Here is a 16,015-nt window from a genome sequence, read left to right as displayed (position 1 = left end):
CCTTGCCATACTTCATACTGATTATTTTCCACAAAGCACTCTGTAAATTCCATAAAGTACTATAAACTTGAGAAAGAAATTCCCTCTTGCGGTTGCAGTAACAGCGTGTGTAACTTCTAAGAACTGGTGATCCATTCTGGTTGAATGATGGAGGTGGGTGAGATGGGAAACAGAAAAGGAGTCAAGGAAAGACACAATTAAAAGATTTGTTTTTGAAGAAATGAGTTTTTCCTTGCCTCTTCTTATCTTTCTAACCTTTTAAAAATTGAAGTTTTGACCTCCTAATTCAAAAGCTAATTTCTTCAGCCAAACATTATCTTTGCAAGTTGGCAAGTCAAAACTTAAACTTTAAAAAAAAAAGGTATCTGAAAAAATTACTAAAAAGAGTATTGTAAATCTTAGCTTTCACTTAAAAGACCTACCTTCTGAAAATAACCTACACTTGAATGCAGTTCTGCTATATACACATACACACAAAGCTGTAGTTTGGTTATAAGGTTATTCAGATAAAAGGATATCTGTTGTTAATGGAGTCATCCATAACATTTTTGATGCTTTGCTGTAGCCATAATTTCTGTTGATCAAGTTCTCTCTCCTTTAGCTCTAGATCCTCAATTTCTGCTTTGAGATATCTCAGTCTATCAATAACTTCCTTTGTATTACATCCAGCACCTACACCTCTGAAAAATACAGAATTGATGTCCATTAGGTTAACGTCAAATAATTCCATTAATAAAATGATTAACTGAGTCATAAGCAATGATAATACGCCTTCCACCATAGTAAGATAAAAATTAAAAGTCAAATTCACAAAAGCCTTAGAATATATAATGGAAAACTATGGATCTGAATATATTTACTTAGTATCTTTCAATGAAAAGCTGATATGCTTTGAGCTCTCAATTTGCTTTGTAATGGCAGGTTAGACTTGGCTCCGATTCTAAGGAGATTAGCTCCTGAGCTACTAAAAGAATCTCATAACAAAGCCTTGCACAGAGTAGGCACATGGTAAATATTTGCTGAATTAAACACACTCTGACAGCATGAAACCCACAGAAACTTTTACAGAAAGACTCCAGTGCATTTGGAAAAACCCATGTATCCTTGGTTGTCTACTAAAGAGGCTAGAGGGATAATTCTGATTGCTATCTTTTTTTCTATGTGCAATATTCAAATTCATTATTGTATTATATAAGTCTCAATACACACTCATTAGCAGAATTTCCACATTGGATGATATACATTGTAAGAGATTTCCATATTTCCCAATAATTCTTAGGAGTGTTATAGTTTCTGAAATAATTTTACTTGGAATAGTTATTCTCATTTGAGATGCTAGAACTCTTCCTAAGAATACTAACCATAGTATTGATCAGGTAGAGGGGAAAGGCCTATCCCTTGGAAATGGACAGTGATTAGAAATTGATTACATGTTAAATATTTCAACTTTAATATCTGGACCTAAGATTTCATTGCTGAGGGTATGCTCTTCTCTCCAAAAGGGATCACAGCCCCTCTATGCCTAAATTGTATACTTTTAAATTGTATCCAGCTTGGTAATAAACCAATCTGTACTCAGAAAGACTGGTAGTGAAAGAGATATAAAATCCATCACCATGCCCATTCTTAAACCCTTCTCAGCCTAGCAGGCCCTGGTAGAGCTGGCCTTCCACTGGCGTAGTACTTTGAGAACCCAGGGTCATATACATGCTATGATAAGGCAATGAAGGGGGATTTCGGTCCTATTTTTTTTAAGGGATCTAGAATTGGGATTTTTCTAGGGGATAGGAAACTTCTAGAGTGGAATAGATACAGATGATACAGATGGGCAACCAGTCTGGTAATTTATTGTCCTAGGGAACTGCCTGGAGAGAATGAGGAGGTTTGTGATCTGTCCAGGGTCATACAGCTAGCATGTATAGATGTAGGACTCCAATCCAAGCCTTCCCGATTCCAAGGCTGGCCCTTTAGCTACTATGACATTCTGGCTCTACAAGTTAAATGAACTAAATAAATGAGTCTATCAAGTCATGGGATCCATCAATTATGTATTTATTCAGTCCTTTCTACATTTAAGATGGCTAATAAAGATTTTAAAAATCCCTTCCAATGAGTTTACAGAATTTCAATTGAGTAGGTAAATCATATATACCTAAAAAAAACCCAAAAAAACAGTATCAGGATGTACTTTAAAAAAAAAAATTGATCTCTGATCTCTTTGATGTAGATAGTTTCCTGGTGAACAAACTCCCTCTTCCAATTTTGTTCAGCCACTGCTTTATAATTTATAATCTTTAAGTGCTTTGCCCCAAGTCACATAGACAATGTATCAAAGGCAGAGTCTGTACCCAGCTCATCTTCATTCTGAGATTAGCTCTCTGCACAACACCATTCTGCCTTTCATAAGGGTTTATATATCTAAATGTCAAATAAGTGGGACAAAAAAATATATGCTACAGAAAGAAATTCAGAGGTGGAAAAGAGCATACCATCAGCTATGATAGTCAGGAAACTCTTTACAGAGTAGAACTTGAATTTGGTCTTGAAAGATGATGAGGACTTAAGAGACAGATAAGAGAAAAGGATATTCTGAGTGGGGAAAATGGTATTTGCCAGGGAAGAGGCAGGATTATGGAATGTATATTTGAAGGTCAGAGAGTAGACAGGTCTGGCCAGGGTGGAAGGTTCATGATGAAGAGTTGTATACAACGCAGTGGTACATAGTAAGTTCAGGAATGTAGGTTGGGACCAGATTTCGGAGATACGCAGGAAAAGCAATCAAAATGTCAGACTATAACAACAGTCTATAACTTACTTCCACTGGATACTATTTTTGGACTTTTTTTCAATTAAATCAATTCCTTCCAATACATTGGTAATATCATAAATTCTTCTTTTTTGCCTGACAGCCAAAGTATCTGCAGCCTGTTTTTTTAAAATAGGAAAAAAAAGGTAAAGAACTTGTATTTTAAGGTAAAAAGAGCTGATTATTTAGATCACAGTATGAATACAATCCCAGATTTAATCCAATGCCTCAATATGCTCAAGTCATCCCCCTATTAACAAAAGAAACCAAAGAAACATTCACTTTATGGCCAACAGTTGTTAAGAGCAAAAAGTTGAGAGCTCATCATTACAAAGCACATAAAGACAAAATAAAAATTTCAGAAGGTTCCTTACTACTTTAGGAAAATATTTCTTCACCCGATGAACAGAATTCCTTTCTAACTTGTTTCTTCAATTGATGTGACAAGATCTAATTTTAGAACAGTTAGCTGTAGTTACCAAAGGCAATTCAAATTAAAGATGACAAAATTAGAACTTTCTATCTAAATGCTTTTTTTAGATTAAAAAACAAAAACTGGGAAAAATCCTGGGTACCAAACATTATTTGTATTGTCTTGATCATCTTCCTATTTGATATTTTAAAACAAAGTAAAAACAATAGTGAAATGTCAATGCAAAACACACAAAAATTTAATGGTGACTTTGAGTCAGGAAGACCTTTCAAATCAAGCCTCAGACATTTGGTTTGTGACCTTGGGCCTATCACTTAACCTGTCTCTGCTTTGGTTTCCTCACCTATAAAATGTGAATAATAGCACCTACTTCTCTGGGTTGTTGTGAAGTTAAAATGAGATAATATTAAGTACTTTGAAAACAGTAAGTGCTATAAGATGCTAGTTGTTATTATAAAGAAATCAAGATTTGACTAAGTACAGGATTACTGTATTTATATGAGAGTTCAGTAATTTCAAAATTTTCATTGTTCAAGCATTTCAGTTGTGTCTGACTGTGACCCCTTTGGGGGTTTTCTTGGCATTTGCTTCTTCAGCCCATTTTACGGATAAGGATACTGAGGCAAAAAGGGTTAAGTGACTTGCCCAGGGTCACATAGCTAGTCTGACACCATATCTGAATTTAGGAGGATGAGTTTTCCTGACTCCAGACCCAACATTCTTTTTACTGTGCCCCTAGCTGCCCAATTTCATAGTAAGAAATGATCAAAAATTTAAACTCCAAATTGCAAATTTTAAATTTATCTTTTGGGTTTTATGATCAATTTCAAACTTTTAAGCAAAGATACCTCAAATCTATCTGATCAATTCTCAATAATATTCCTAACAGATTAAGTGGAACTTAAGTGAAAAGAAAGCATTACTCTATAGTAGAGCTTAACAAGTTTACTTGGGGCCAAGTCAAATGAAATATAAGAACAATTTTTCAATTATAAAATTTTTAACATTCATTTTTAAGAATTTTGAGTTCCAAATTCTCTCCCTCTCTTCTTCCCTCCCCTGTTGAGAATGCCATTTGACATAGGTTATATACATGTGCAGTCATACAAAACATTTCCAGGTCAGTCATGTTGTGAAAGAAAATACTATGTGCCTTTTGGGCATAGTTCCAAATTGCTCTACAGAATGGGTTGGATCAGTTCACAACTCCACCAAGAGTGTATTAATGTCTCAATTTTCCCACATCCCCTCCAACATTTGTCATTTTCCTTTTCCAGTCATATTAACCAATCTGACAGGTATGAAAGGGTACCTCAGAATTGCTTTAATGTGCATTTTTCTTATCAATAGTGATTTAGAGCATTTTTTCATATGGCTACAGATAGATCTCATTACTTTGTTTGAAAACTGTCTATTCATATCCCTTGACCATTTAGCAGTTGGGGAATGGCTCTTTTATAAAATTGACTCAATTCTTTATATGCTTGAGAAATGAGGCCATTATCAGAGAAACTTGCGTAAATTTCTTTCATAGTTATGATTACTGTTATTTCCTTCCATTCTATTTCCCGTTTATTTTATTCTTTCTTTTCATCCTCTTCACCCTCAAAAGTGTTTTGTTTCTGACCACCGCCTCCCACAATGCACCTTCCCTTCTATCACCCCCCTCCCCTTTTTCTTCCCCTCCTGCTTTCCTGTAGGGTAAGAGAGGTTTCTATATGCAACTGAGCATGTATATTATTCTCTTTTAGAGCCAGTTCCAATGAGAACAAGGGTTAAGTTCCCTGCTATGTCTCTAATCTTCTCCTTCACTGTAAAAGCTCTTCTGTGCCTTTTTCTTGTGAGATAATTTACTCCATTTTACCTCTCCCTTTCACCTTCTCACAATGTACTCTTCTCTTACTCTGCTTTTTTTTAGATATCACTCCATCATATTCAGCTTACACCCACACCCTCTAATGCCCTCTAGGTATGCTCCAACTATCCGAAAGAGAAAATTCTTAAAAGTTACAAGTATCAACTTCCCATGTAGGAATGTAAACAGCTTAATTAACCTTTATTGATTCTCATGATTTCTCTTTCCTGTTTACCTGTTTATGCTTCTCTTGAGTCTTACATTTGAAAGTTAAATTTTCTATTCAGCTCTGGCCTTTTCATAGGGAATGCTTGAAAGTCCTCTATTTTATTGAATATTTTTTCCTCTGAAGGATATACTCACTTTTGGTGGGTAGGTAATTCTTGGTTGTAATTCTTGCTCCTTTGTCCTCTGGAATATTATATTCCCAGCCCTCCAATACTTTAATACAGAAGCTGCTATATCTTGTGTTACCCTGACTGTGGATCCGTGATACTTGAATTGTTTCTTTCTGACTGCTTGCAAATATTTTCTCCTTGACCTGGGAACTCTGGAATTTCGCTATAATATTCCTGGGAGTTTTCCTTTTAGGACCTCTTTCAGGATGTGATAGGTGGATTCTTTCAATTTCTGTTTTACTCTATGGATCTAGAATATCAGTGCAGTTTTCCTTGATAATTTCTTGAAAGATGATGTCTAGGCCCCCCCTTTTTTTTTTTGATCATGGCTTTCAGGAAGTACAATAAATAATTCTTCAATTATCTCTCCTTGATCCATTTTTTTACATCAGGTATTGGTCCAATGAGATAGTTTTCATTTTCTTCAACTTTTTTATTGTTTTGATTTTGTTTTATTTATTTCATGGAGTTATTAAATTCTACTTGCCCAATTCTATTTTTTAAGGAATTCTTTTCTTCAATGAATTTTTGTAGATTTTTTTTTTCCCATTTGGCTAATTCTGCTCTTTAAAGAAATCTCTTCATTGGGTTTTTGTTCCTCTTTTACCATTTGGCCTATTCTGTTTTTTTTGAAGGTGTTATTTTCTTCAGTTTTTTTGTGCCTTCCTTACCACACTGCTGACTCATTTTTTTCATGATTTTCTTGCATCACTCTCATATTTATTTCTCTCTCCATTTTTTCCTCTATCTCTATTATTTGATCTTTAAAATCCTTTTTGAGTTCTTTCAGAAATTCATTTTTGGCCTGACACCATTTTTTCCACGTTTTTCTTTGAGGCTCTGGATAAAGCAGTGTTGATTTGTTGTATTCTTCTGAGTCTGTGTTTTCATCTTCCCTGTCACCATGGTAACTTTCTATGGCCAGGATCTTTTTTTGTTGTTTGCTTATTTTTCTAGTCTGTTTCTTGGCTTTTAACTTTACATTAAAGCTGGGCTCTGGTGGAAAGGACACTGTCGCAAGCTTCAGGTTTTTAATGCAGCAGTTTTTAGATCAGTTCTGGGGTCTATAAGCTTTCAGTTTTCCCAAGGTAGTATGGTATAAGTAGAGGTGTGTTTATTTATTCTTGGCCTATGATCTGTTCTGTGAGCAACTACAAGTACTCTTTTCTGCTCTGGAATTGTGACCAGGGTTCCCACTCCCTTGTGGCCACAAACTCTGGTATGCTAATGCTTCTCCTTCCCCTGGCAGTATGACTCAGATCCAGGTATGGGCAATGCAGCAGAGTCCTACTCCCAGTTCCAGCAAAGGGACCTCTATAATCTCCTGCCCAATTGTCCAATTCTGTTACTGTCTGTGGGCTAAAAACCCTGGAAGCAGCTGCTGACACTGCTGTTTCAGATGCCTCCAAGACCTGCTCCTGGTTTGCTACACTGTGCCCTACTCTCAACCTGGTGCAACAAATCTTTCCTGCCAACCTTCTAAGTTGTCTCAGGCTGGAAAATTGTTTTACTTGTCCTTTTGTGGGTTCTGCCACTGGAGAATTTATTTTGAGAAGTTACTTACAACTGTGTAGAGGGGAATTTGGGAGAGCTCAGGGAAATCCCTGCCTTTTTTCTGCCATATTGGCTCTACCCTGCAGAATTTTTCAATTTTTAAGGAAAGAAAAACACAGGGAATTGTGAAGTAGGTAATAGTATGTTGCCATATGGTCAAAGCCATCACAGGGTGACTGGGGGTGCTCTCTTAGCTGGTGTTACCTCCTTCAAAAGGCCTTTTCAAATTTCTCCAGTTGTTAAGCACTTTTACAAAGGGATTTTGTAAAGCCCTACATCACTATGCAGTTATTATTGTGCACCTATGCAGCATTTATTTCTCTTCAAATAGGTTTTATCTCCCAGTAGAACATAAGCTCCTGAGGACTAGGCTTGTCCCACTTTCATCTTTTGTAGACCTTGCAATGTGCCTAGAACACTGTAGATACTTAATGTTTTTTGACAAATTGATGGACAAGAGTCTATAATCCTAGAGGTAGAGGGAAAAAACGGAAAAAAAAAAAAAAAGGTATTTCCAGTCTCTGTACCTTATTCAGCAAATGCAGTTTTTAATATAATGGTGGGGGTAGGAGGTCATAATTGATTTTTTTAGGGTCAAAGCTTAATTTTCTTGATGCCTCTCTCAACCTCAAGTATTTTCAATGCACAATCTTGGCAAAATAGCTCATTTCCTACTCTGTGTTTGATACAGTTTTAAGGGGCAAGACTGGCCTACCGTCCTCTGGTTATTTTTCTCTCAACAGGAGCTCTTAAAAAGGTAACACAAAGCTCTCTAAGCAGTTATTGTCATGTATATAATACAAAAGCTATAAACAGCACAGCAATAGTTTGCCACTTTGGATATTATAACATGCATTTTAATGAATCACTGAAAATTCTATTTATCCTTGTCTTGTTTAGCAAAGGGTTTTATATATATATATATGTATGTTTTACTTCCACCTTAAAAAAGTCAAAAAGAGCATTATCAGTTTTACATTTCTTAGTGTTTAGTAACATCAATTTTTGAAATTTTCAGTGCTACAACTCAATTCAGCATTATCTCTTCAGTAATATTCATATCTTGTTTACAGCCCCACAATTAAGCTTCTCAATAGTATAACATTCAAATAACCAGCAGGCCAAAATCCTTTTAGACCTGGAATCTTGAGGGGTTGTCCAATTTCTTTTATACTAGAATTGTGCTGAAGTTCACTAGCATGCCTTCATATTAGTGGAGAGAGCACTGGGTTTGGGTTAGGTTTCAAAGAATTTTAAATGCTAAACAAAGGAATCCATACTTGATCTAAGGTAGTAATAAGAAACCACTGATCAACACTCAACTATGACTTCTCAGGTAAGTCTTAGGAATTTATTGGAATTACTTCTCGGGAATTATACAGATTTTTAATTGCCACTCAACACCATTTTTTTCATTATATCACAGGATCATGGATTCAGAATTAGAAGGGACTCTGAAGGACCATACAGCACCACTATCTCACTTTATAGAAGAAAGTGAACCCACTTTGCCTATGAAACATTATTTATTTATTTTTTAAAAAGGAAAAATCACTGAAATGACAACTGATTATCTAGCAAGCTCTTTCATTAATATGATATATGATCCTTTGAGAACTGTCTTCTAATGTCTTCTGTTGCAAAACAGGAATTATCACCATCTGATACTCAACACTTAAGTATATAATTTGTAATGAGAATTACTGTAGGGACTTGGAGGCTCCTAAAAGTTATAAAGTCTTTGCCCTAGGAGAACATAAACCATGCTGGAGAAAATAGGTTACAAATAAACAAGAGTACACAGCATCACAATAAAATATAAATACTAAATACAGCTGTACAGAGATAAACACAAAAATGCTTAGGAATTTGGGTTAATGAAAAGGCATTCAAGAAAAAATGCTCAATAACTAGACATGAGAGATTTGGCAGTCAATATAGAAGTGATAAATGATGTGAGAATGGATGAACTCTTTGAGGGAAAGAGTATTAGAAAAGTGCTAAGAGTGGATTAGAGAAAACAGAGGCAGAGAATATAGACAGCTCATTCATGACATTTGGCAGTGAAAGTGAGAAAAAGAATGGTAACTAAAGGGGATACAAGGTAGTATACAATACCTCCTTTTTTCTCTTACTGCCTGCAAAACACACCCCTTCCCCTTGCTATTTTATCACAAATGGGCCATGTTATCAGTTGTTTCATTTCCAAATCCTGCTATGTAGGTATCTGATTTCTTAGTGGCATATAAATGTTTTCTTGAGTGAAACTATATATTGTGTGTGGGTTTAGTTGTTGAGAAATTTTATCTGTATTTTTGTTTAAAATAGATTAATATAATACATAACATGTCATCCCCAAACATAATTATTTATACAAACACATGCTATTAATTTTTTAAAGTCCATAACCCAATGAAATGCTTTTCATTTTGAAAGTGACTCTCAATTGATCCTTATAATAAACCTGGGACTAGGTGTTATTATTATCACCATTTTAAAGCTGAGGAAACAGGGTAAGTGATTTTCTCAGTTTCATATAACTAGTACACGGTAGGATTCGAGGTGGGATTCAAACTAAGGTCTTCAAACATTCCAAGGCCCCCACTTTTGTCACTGTGCTAAACAACTATCCTCCTAGTCATCTTCTTCCAGTTACCTAGATCTGGTTGGGAGGAAAGAGTTCTCAAAACTTATTACAACAATAAAATTCCTATTTGCCCTCCTTCCCTCTTAACAATTTTTAAAGCATTCTAGTATCCCAAACATTCCTCAAATACTCAAATGGAGCTATGATCTAATTATTTGGAAGTTTTTTCCCCCCAATGGAAGAGGTAGAATTCATGCATGCTCATCTTGTACAATACTCATCCATGTTCTTCCATAACTTTTCCACAGTGGATCCTCCACCCAATGTGCCAGTGGCTCTCCTCACTTTCTCCCAACATTGTGAGAATACCAGTGAAGCACTCTAGCTGTCAATCTTTCATCTCTCATTTTGGCCAGGTGACAATCATTCTTCTCTTCCTTTCATTCAATTCCTTGATGACATCCTTGAGTCATATTCTCTGAAGTTCCTCTTTGGTTATTTGTTGCAGCCCACTCATACCCACAACCACTATTTGGTTAGAACAAAAACAAACAGGACAGAATGTAACACAGTTACATTCCCATTTAATACAAATTCTTCTCTTCACAATTGAGAGGAATAGTATTTATTGTTTACTAAAAGTTAATGATTTCATGTTTAATTGCAATTTATTGCAATATGTGTTGCATAAAATATGGATCTAAATGAAGAGTTCTTAATTTTTTTTCTTCTATACTCCCTTTAGCAATCTAATGAATTCTATGTTTTTAAACTATAGGAAAGGAAGAAAAAACTATATTTCATTTAGAGGTTAGTGAAAATAATGTAATCCACCCCCACCATTTAAGTTCAAATTGGAATTGAAATGGATATGACCCCCCAAGTTAAAAAACTCTGATCTAAGCCCATTAAAAACAAAACAATCTACTATTTTTTCCAAAGATTTCTATTTCATTATTCATAAAGCATAGATCACAAAACGTTGCAACTAGAAAAGAATACGTAAAATGATATAAACACCAAGTTAACAGGTGAGAAAATGGAGACCCAAAAGTTTAAACTGTTTACAAATAGCAGTGGTTCAATTCCTTATGGCAAAGACTTGAGCAAAAAAAAAAAAAAAATTGAGAATCAAGGGCCTATGGTCCCTCAGCTGATAAGTGCCAAAGCTGGAATTTAAATTCAGTTATATTGTGCTCTAAATCCAATACTCTTTCCAATATGCCACTGTCATTCCTCTATTTTAAAAAACCAAGGCTTGATTAAACATTAAATTCTCATATATACCAGGTTCTACCTTTAAGAGTCTCCTTCCTTTTTTCCTTCCTTTCTCCCCAAGACACTTTTCCTAGTTACTAATTAAAATAAATTTATTTTTTAAGCTGTGACTGTGAATTTCTCATCAATTTTTTTCATAGTACCTCAATATATTTAGTCATGTTTTCTATATTACTTTTATTCATTCTGATTCTGTAAAGTAGCTCACTGGTATCTTGATTGACATTCTTTTAAACTGACAATATAATTTGTAAAGGATAGATACTTTAACTGTACTGGTTTTGTCACCATGATGGAGGCTATTCCTCTGTTGATCTCTTCCTTAATTTCTGCTGAAATTATTGTTTTAATATACTATATAATATAATAATAAAAATTATCTTAATATACAGGGCTTCCATGTCTTACTATACAAACCATTTATCTGTTTCAGTAAATTAACACAAGAGTATTTGATATATTTTATCATAAATGATACTTCTCTATCTGCTTTTCCTGATTTTATTGGTGGCATATAAAAATGTTATATTGGGAAGGAGGTATTTTATAACTGGGGCAGCTAGGTAGTGCAGTGGATAGAGCACCAGTGCAAGAGTCAAGAGGACCTGAGTTCAAATCTCACCTCAGATACTTGACACTCACTAGCTGTGTGACCTTGGGCAACTTTAACCCCAACTGCCTCATCCTGGGTCATCTCCAGTCATGCTGATGAATATCTGGCCACTGGATTCAGATGGCTCTGGAGGAGAAGTGAGGCTGGTGACCTGCACAGTCCTCCCTCACTCAAAACAAAGTCAAGTGCAAGTCATGTCATCATTTCTCTGATGGCAGGGTCTTCTTCGGCAACGAAGGACAAACAAACACATTTTATAACTGTCACCTTGACATAAGGCATTTATTGAGCATCTCATATTCTCTAGACATGAAATCATATTATCAGCCACCAGAGATATTTTTGCTTCATAGCCAATGCTTATTTTTTTAATTTCTTTTTCATGCCTTATAACCACTAACATTTCTAAGACTAGTTTGTTATCAAGTAAATGGAAGGAATAATTGAAGGCAAAATTGGTGGAATGATTGCACAAAAAAAAAAAATTTCCATGACAGAAGCAACGTTGTCAAAATGAAAAACTAAATATTGTAATATGAATGTATACAGAAAATACTCAAATGGATTTGTGATCTTATCAACATGTATATTCCCTCCAAAAAATGCAGTCTAACTCAACCTCTGCAATTTTTCTCCATGTCCTTCCTACAAGTTTGTTATGCTGACAGCCTTGCTCACTTTCTCTTTACTTTGTGTGAATACCAATGAACACATGAGCAATGTTCAAAAGTTATCCCTTCATCTAACTATATGAGCAGCCCATCCTTTCTTCTGATCATATATTTCTTTAATAACATCCTTTATATCACTTATTCTGCATGATTCATTATTATGTGTTTACGTCTGTTCATGTCCATCACAAACTTCACTACCACACTTTTAGTAATGTTCAACTTAAATTATTTTGAGACTATATTGTTCTACTGTACTTGTAAAATAATACAGGTGTTTAAAAAGTGAACTTCTATCTCTGGGAGAAGCTTGGGGTCATAAACAACCTTTTCAATGTCCCAAAAGCAATCTACTTTGTTCTCTTGTTCAATTTGAGCCTAGTGAATTGTCCATCCATATACCCAAAATAACAACACACACACACACATTCATACGCACAAGGATGGACATATTCTGTGATTTGTCCATTCAGCTACATACCATACCAGGACAAGAGATATTCTAGATTTAGATGGCTTCTGACATACTATAACCATCACTGTAGAAATGGAATGCATAGAACTTGGAGTCATTTTGTATTTTCTTTGTTTCAAGTAGCCAGCCTACTGGTGATGAGCTTCTTCAAACTTAGCTAGAGTGGTCCTCAGAAAAAAAGATACAGTTTGTTGCCAGGGCACATTGGAAAACCTTCCCACAGCAAGAGCAGTGTACCAATGGAATGGATAGTTTTCAAGAACTGAGATCACAGTAGTAAAATTACTGATAAAAATCTGAATTATGGCTCTAAAAAAGCTGAAGTAAATCTATAATAATAGTCATTGCCTAATGGAGAAAATGGTCTGAGGGCATAAAAAGGTAATTCTAGATTTAGGAAAAATAATTTGTAAGTAGCCTCTTAAAAAGTTGTTCAAACTGGGGGTTGGAGCCAAGATGGCAGAGCAGAAAGAAATACATACACAAGCTTTTCCCCCTCAGCCCATAAATACCTGTAAAAAATGAATCTCAACAAATTCTAGAGCAGCAGAAGCCACAGAATAACAGTTTGAAAGAGATTTCTAGCCAAAGGTAACCTGGAAGGCCGACAGGAAAGATTTATCCCACAGGACACCGAGCGGAGCAGAGCCCAGCCCAGCCCAGGCTGCATGGCACTGGGAGGAACAGGACTGGAACAGGACTCTGGGGCAGAATCCCCAATAGGGAGGGTCTCAGATCCCTCAACCCACAAGTGCTGCTGGAAGCTTCAAAGGTCAGTGAGAGGGCTTTCCCAAGTGGGCGAGAGGAGCAGGGTCCCCCCCTAGCATTGGCCCCAGGCAGTGGCAGCAGCAGTGGCACCAGAGGTGGTAGCAATTGCAGCGTCCATTTGTGAAACACTCTGCCTAAAGCCCCTGGGGGAATTAAGCAATTGAGCTGAATCTCAGCCCCTGAGCACAGTCCTAAGGTGAGGAGGAGCACTAGGACCCTCCTCTTGATAAAGGATTCAGAAATCAAGTAACTGGCTGGGAAAATGCCCAAAAAGGGGGGAAAAAAGTAAGACCATAGAAGGTTATTTTCTTGGCGAACAGGTATCTCCTTCTATCCTTTCGGATGAGGAAGAACAATATGTACTGTAAGAGGAAGTCAAGGCTTCTGCATCCAGTACCTCCAAAATGAATGTGCAGTGGGCTCAGGCCATGGAAGAGCTTGAAAAGCGAAGTCAACAACTTGCTAAAGGAGAACCCCCCCCCCCCAAAAATGCTGAAGAAAATAACACCTTTAAAAATGGGCTAACTCAGTTAGAAAAAGAGGACTAAAAAGCCAGTGAGAAGGCTTTAAAAAGCAGAATCACCCAAATGGAAAAGGAGGTTCAAAAGCTCACTGAAGAAAATAGTTCTTTAAAAATGAAAGTGGAGCTGAGAGAAGTTAATTACTATATGATAAACCAAAAAACTACAAAACAAAACCAAAAGAATGAAAAAATTGAAGATAACGTGAAATATCTCACTGGAAAAACAACTGACCTAGAAAACAGATCCAGGAGAGACAATTTAAAAATAATGGGACTACCCGAAAGCCATGATCAAAAAAAAGAGCCTAGACATTATCTTTCATGAAATTATCAAGGAAAACTGCCCTGATATTCTAGAAACAGAGGGCAAAATAAATACTAAAAGAATCGACTGATCACCTCCTGAAAGAGACCTGAAAAGAGAAACTCCTAGGAATATTATGGCCAAATTTCAGAGTTCCCAGGTCAAGTAGAAAACATCGCAAGCAGCTAGAAAGAAACAATTCAAGTACTGTAGAAATACAATCAGGATAACACAGGATCTGGCAGCTTCTACATTAAGGGATCAAAGGGGTTGGAATAGGATATTCCAGAAGTCAAAGGAACTGGGATTAAAACCAAGAATCCCTACCCAGCAAAACTGAGTATAATACTTTAAGGGAAAAAATGGTCATTCGGTGATATATTTCAAGCACTCTTGATGAAAAGACCAGAAGTGAAGAGAAAATCTGACTTTCAAACACAAGAATTAAGAGAAGCATGAAAAGGTAAACAGTAAAGAGAAATCACAAAGGACTTCCTACTAAAGTTGAACTGTTTACATTCCTACATGGAAAGATAATATCTGTAACTCTTGAAACTTTTCTCAGTATTTGGGTAGTTGGAGGGATTACACACACACACACACACACACACACACACACACACACACACAGCACAGTGAGTTGAATCAGAAGGGATGATATCTATAAAAAATAAAATTAAGGGGTGAGAGAGGAATATATTGGGAGGAGGAAGGGAGAAGTGGAATGGGGCAAATTATCACTCATAAAAGAGACAAGAAAATTCTTCAATGGAGGAGAAAAGGGAGGAGGTGAGGGGAAAAGTGAAGCTTACTCTCTTCACATATGGCTTAAGGAGGAAATAACATGCTCATCAGTTTGGTATGAAAATCTATCTTACACTACAGGAAAGTAAGGGAGAAAGGGACACGTGAGATGAGGGGGATGATATAAGGGAGGGCAAATGGGAGAAGGGAGTAATTAGAAGAAAACACTTTTGGGAAAGGACAAGGTCAAATGAGAGAATAGAATAAAGGGGAGACAAGATGGAGGGAAATACAGTTGGTCTTACACAACATGACTATTATGGAAATCTTTTGCAAAATGACACATATATAGCCTGTACTGAGTTTCTTGCCCTCTTAGTGGGGATGAGTGGGGAGGGAGGGAGAGAAGTTGAAATTCAAAGTATTAGAAATGAATGTTGAGAACTGTTATTGCATATAACTGGGAAATAAGAAATATTTATATTATTATTATTATATTATTATTAGCTATTATAAATGGGGTATAGAAATCAATCTTGCCCTACAAGAAAAGAGAGAAGATGGGAATAGGGGAAGGGTGGGGAGTGATAGAAGGCAGGGCACATGGAGGGAAGGAGTATGCAAGGTGTCATGGGGTGGGGGAATGGGAGAGATGGGAAGAAAAACTGGAACTCAAAACTTTGTGGAAATGAATGTCGTAATCTAAAAAAAAAATAAAATTCAGATTTTCTACTAACCGGAAAAAAATCTAATTAACACAATTTAAAGGTGTCTTTTTTTGCCATTAAAATTGTATAAGTTTATGAAGAAATGGAAATTTTCTGCCACAATAAAGCCAGTTGTCATTACTGAAGAAGGATGCCAGCTTTATTTGTTGCTTCTACCTTTAATGAAACCTCAGGAGCAGTTATAGCATCAGTTTCACTGTGGTTCAGAAATATTCCAAACAGCTGCTAAGGTCTGAACTAATCTGCTTCATCTAGAAGTTGTAAAATTGCCAGAAATG

The 16,015-nt window shown here is 36.1% G+C and overlaps 1 protein-coding gene across 4 annotated transcripts in view; it reads right to left on the bottom strand.

Annotated features, from left to right (window-relative positions):
• The window catches only part of E2F5 (E2F transcription factor 5), a 39,475-nt gene that overhangs the window by 14,869 nt on the left and 8,591 nt on the right, over window positions 1-16,015 (bottom strand). For 3 of the 4 annotated variants that reach the window (XM_072604992.1, XM_072604993.1, XM_072604994.1), the window contains exons 2-3: window positions 2,816-2,925; window positions 519-680 (exon numbers count right to left, since the gene is read on the bottom strand). In XM_072604992.1, coding sequence (XP_072461093.1) covers window positions 519-680; window positions 2,816-2,925 — 272 coding nt within the window. The remainder of the gene's footprint in view (window positions 1-518; window positions 681-2,815; window positions 2,926-16,015) is intronic. The other variant, XM_072604995.1, reaches the window with a different exon arrangement.

The sequence above is a fragment of the Notamacropus eugenii genome, chromosome 4 (genome assembly GCF_028372415.1).
Source record: "Notamacropus eugenii isolate mMacEug1 chromosome 4, mMacEug1.pri_v2, whole genome shotgun sequence".
Taxonomy (NCBI): domain Eukaryota; kingdom Metazoa; phylum Chordata; class Mammalia; order Diprotodontia; family Macropodidae; genus Notamacropus; species Notamacropus eugenii.
Note: the sequence above shows the minus strand (reverse complement) of the source record. Positions and strands in the feature narration are given on the sequence as shown.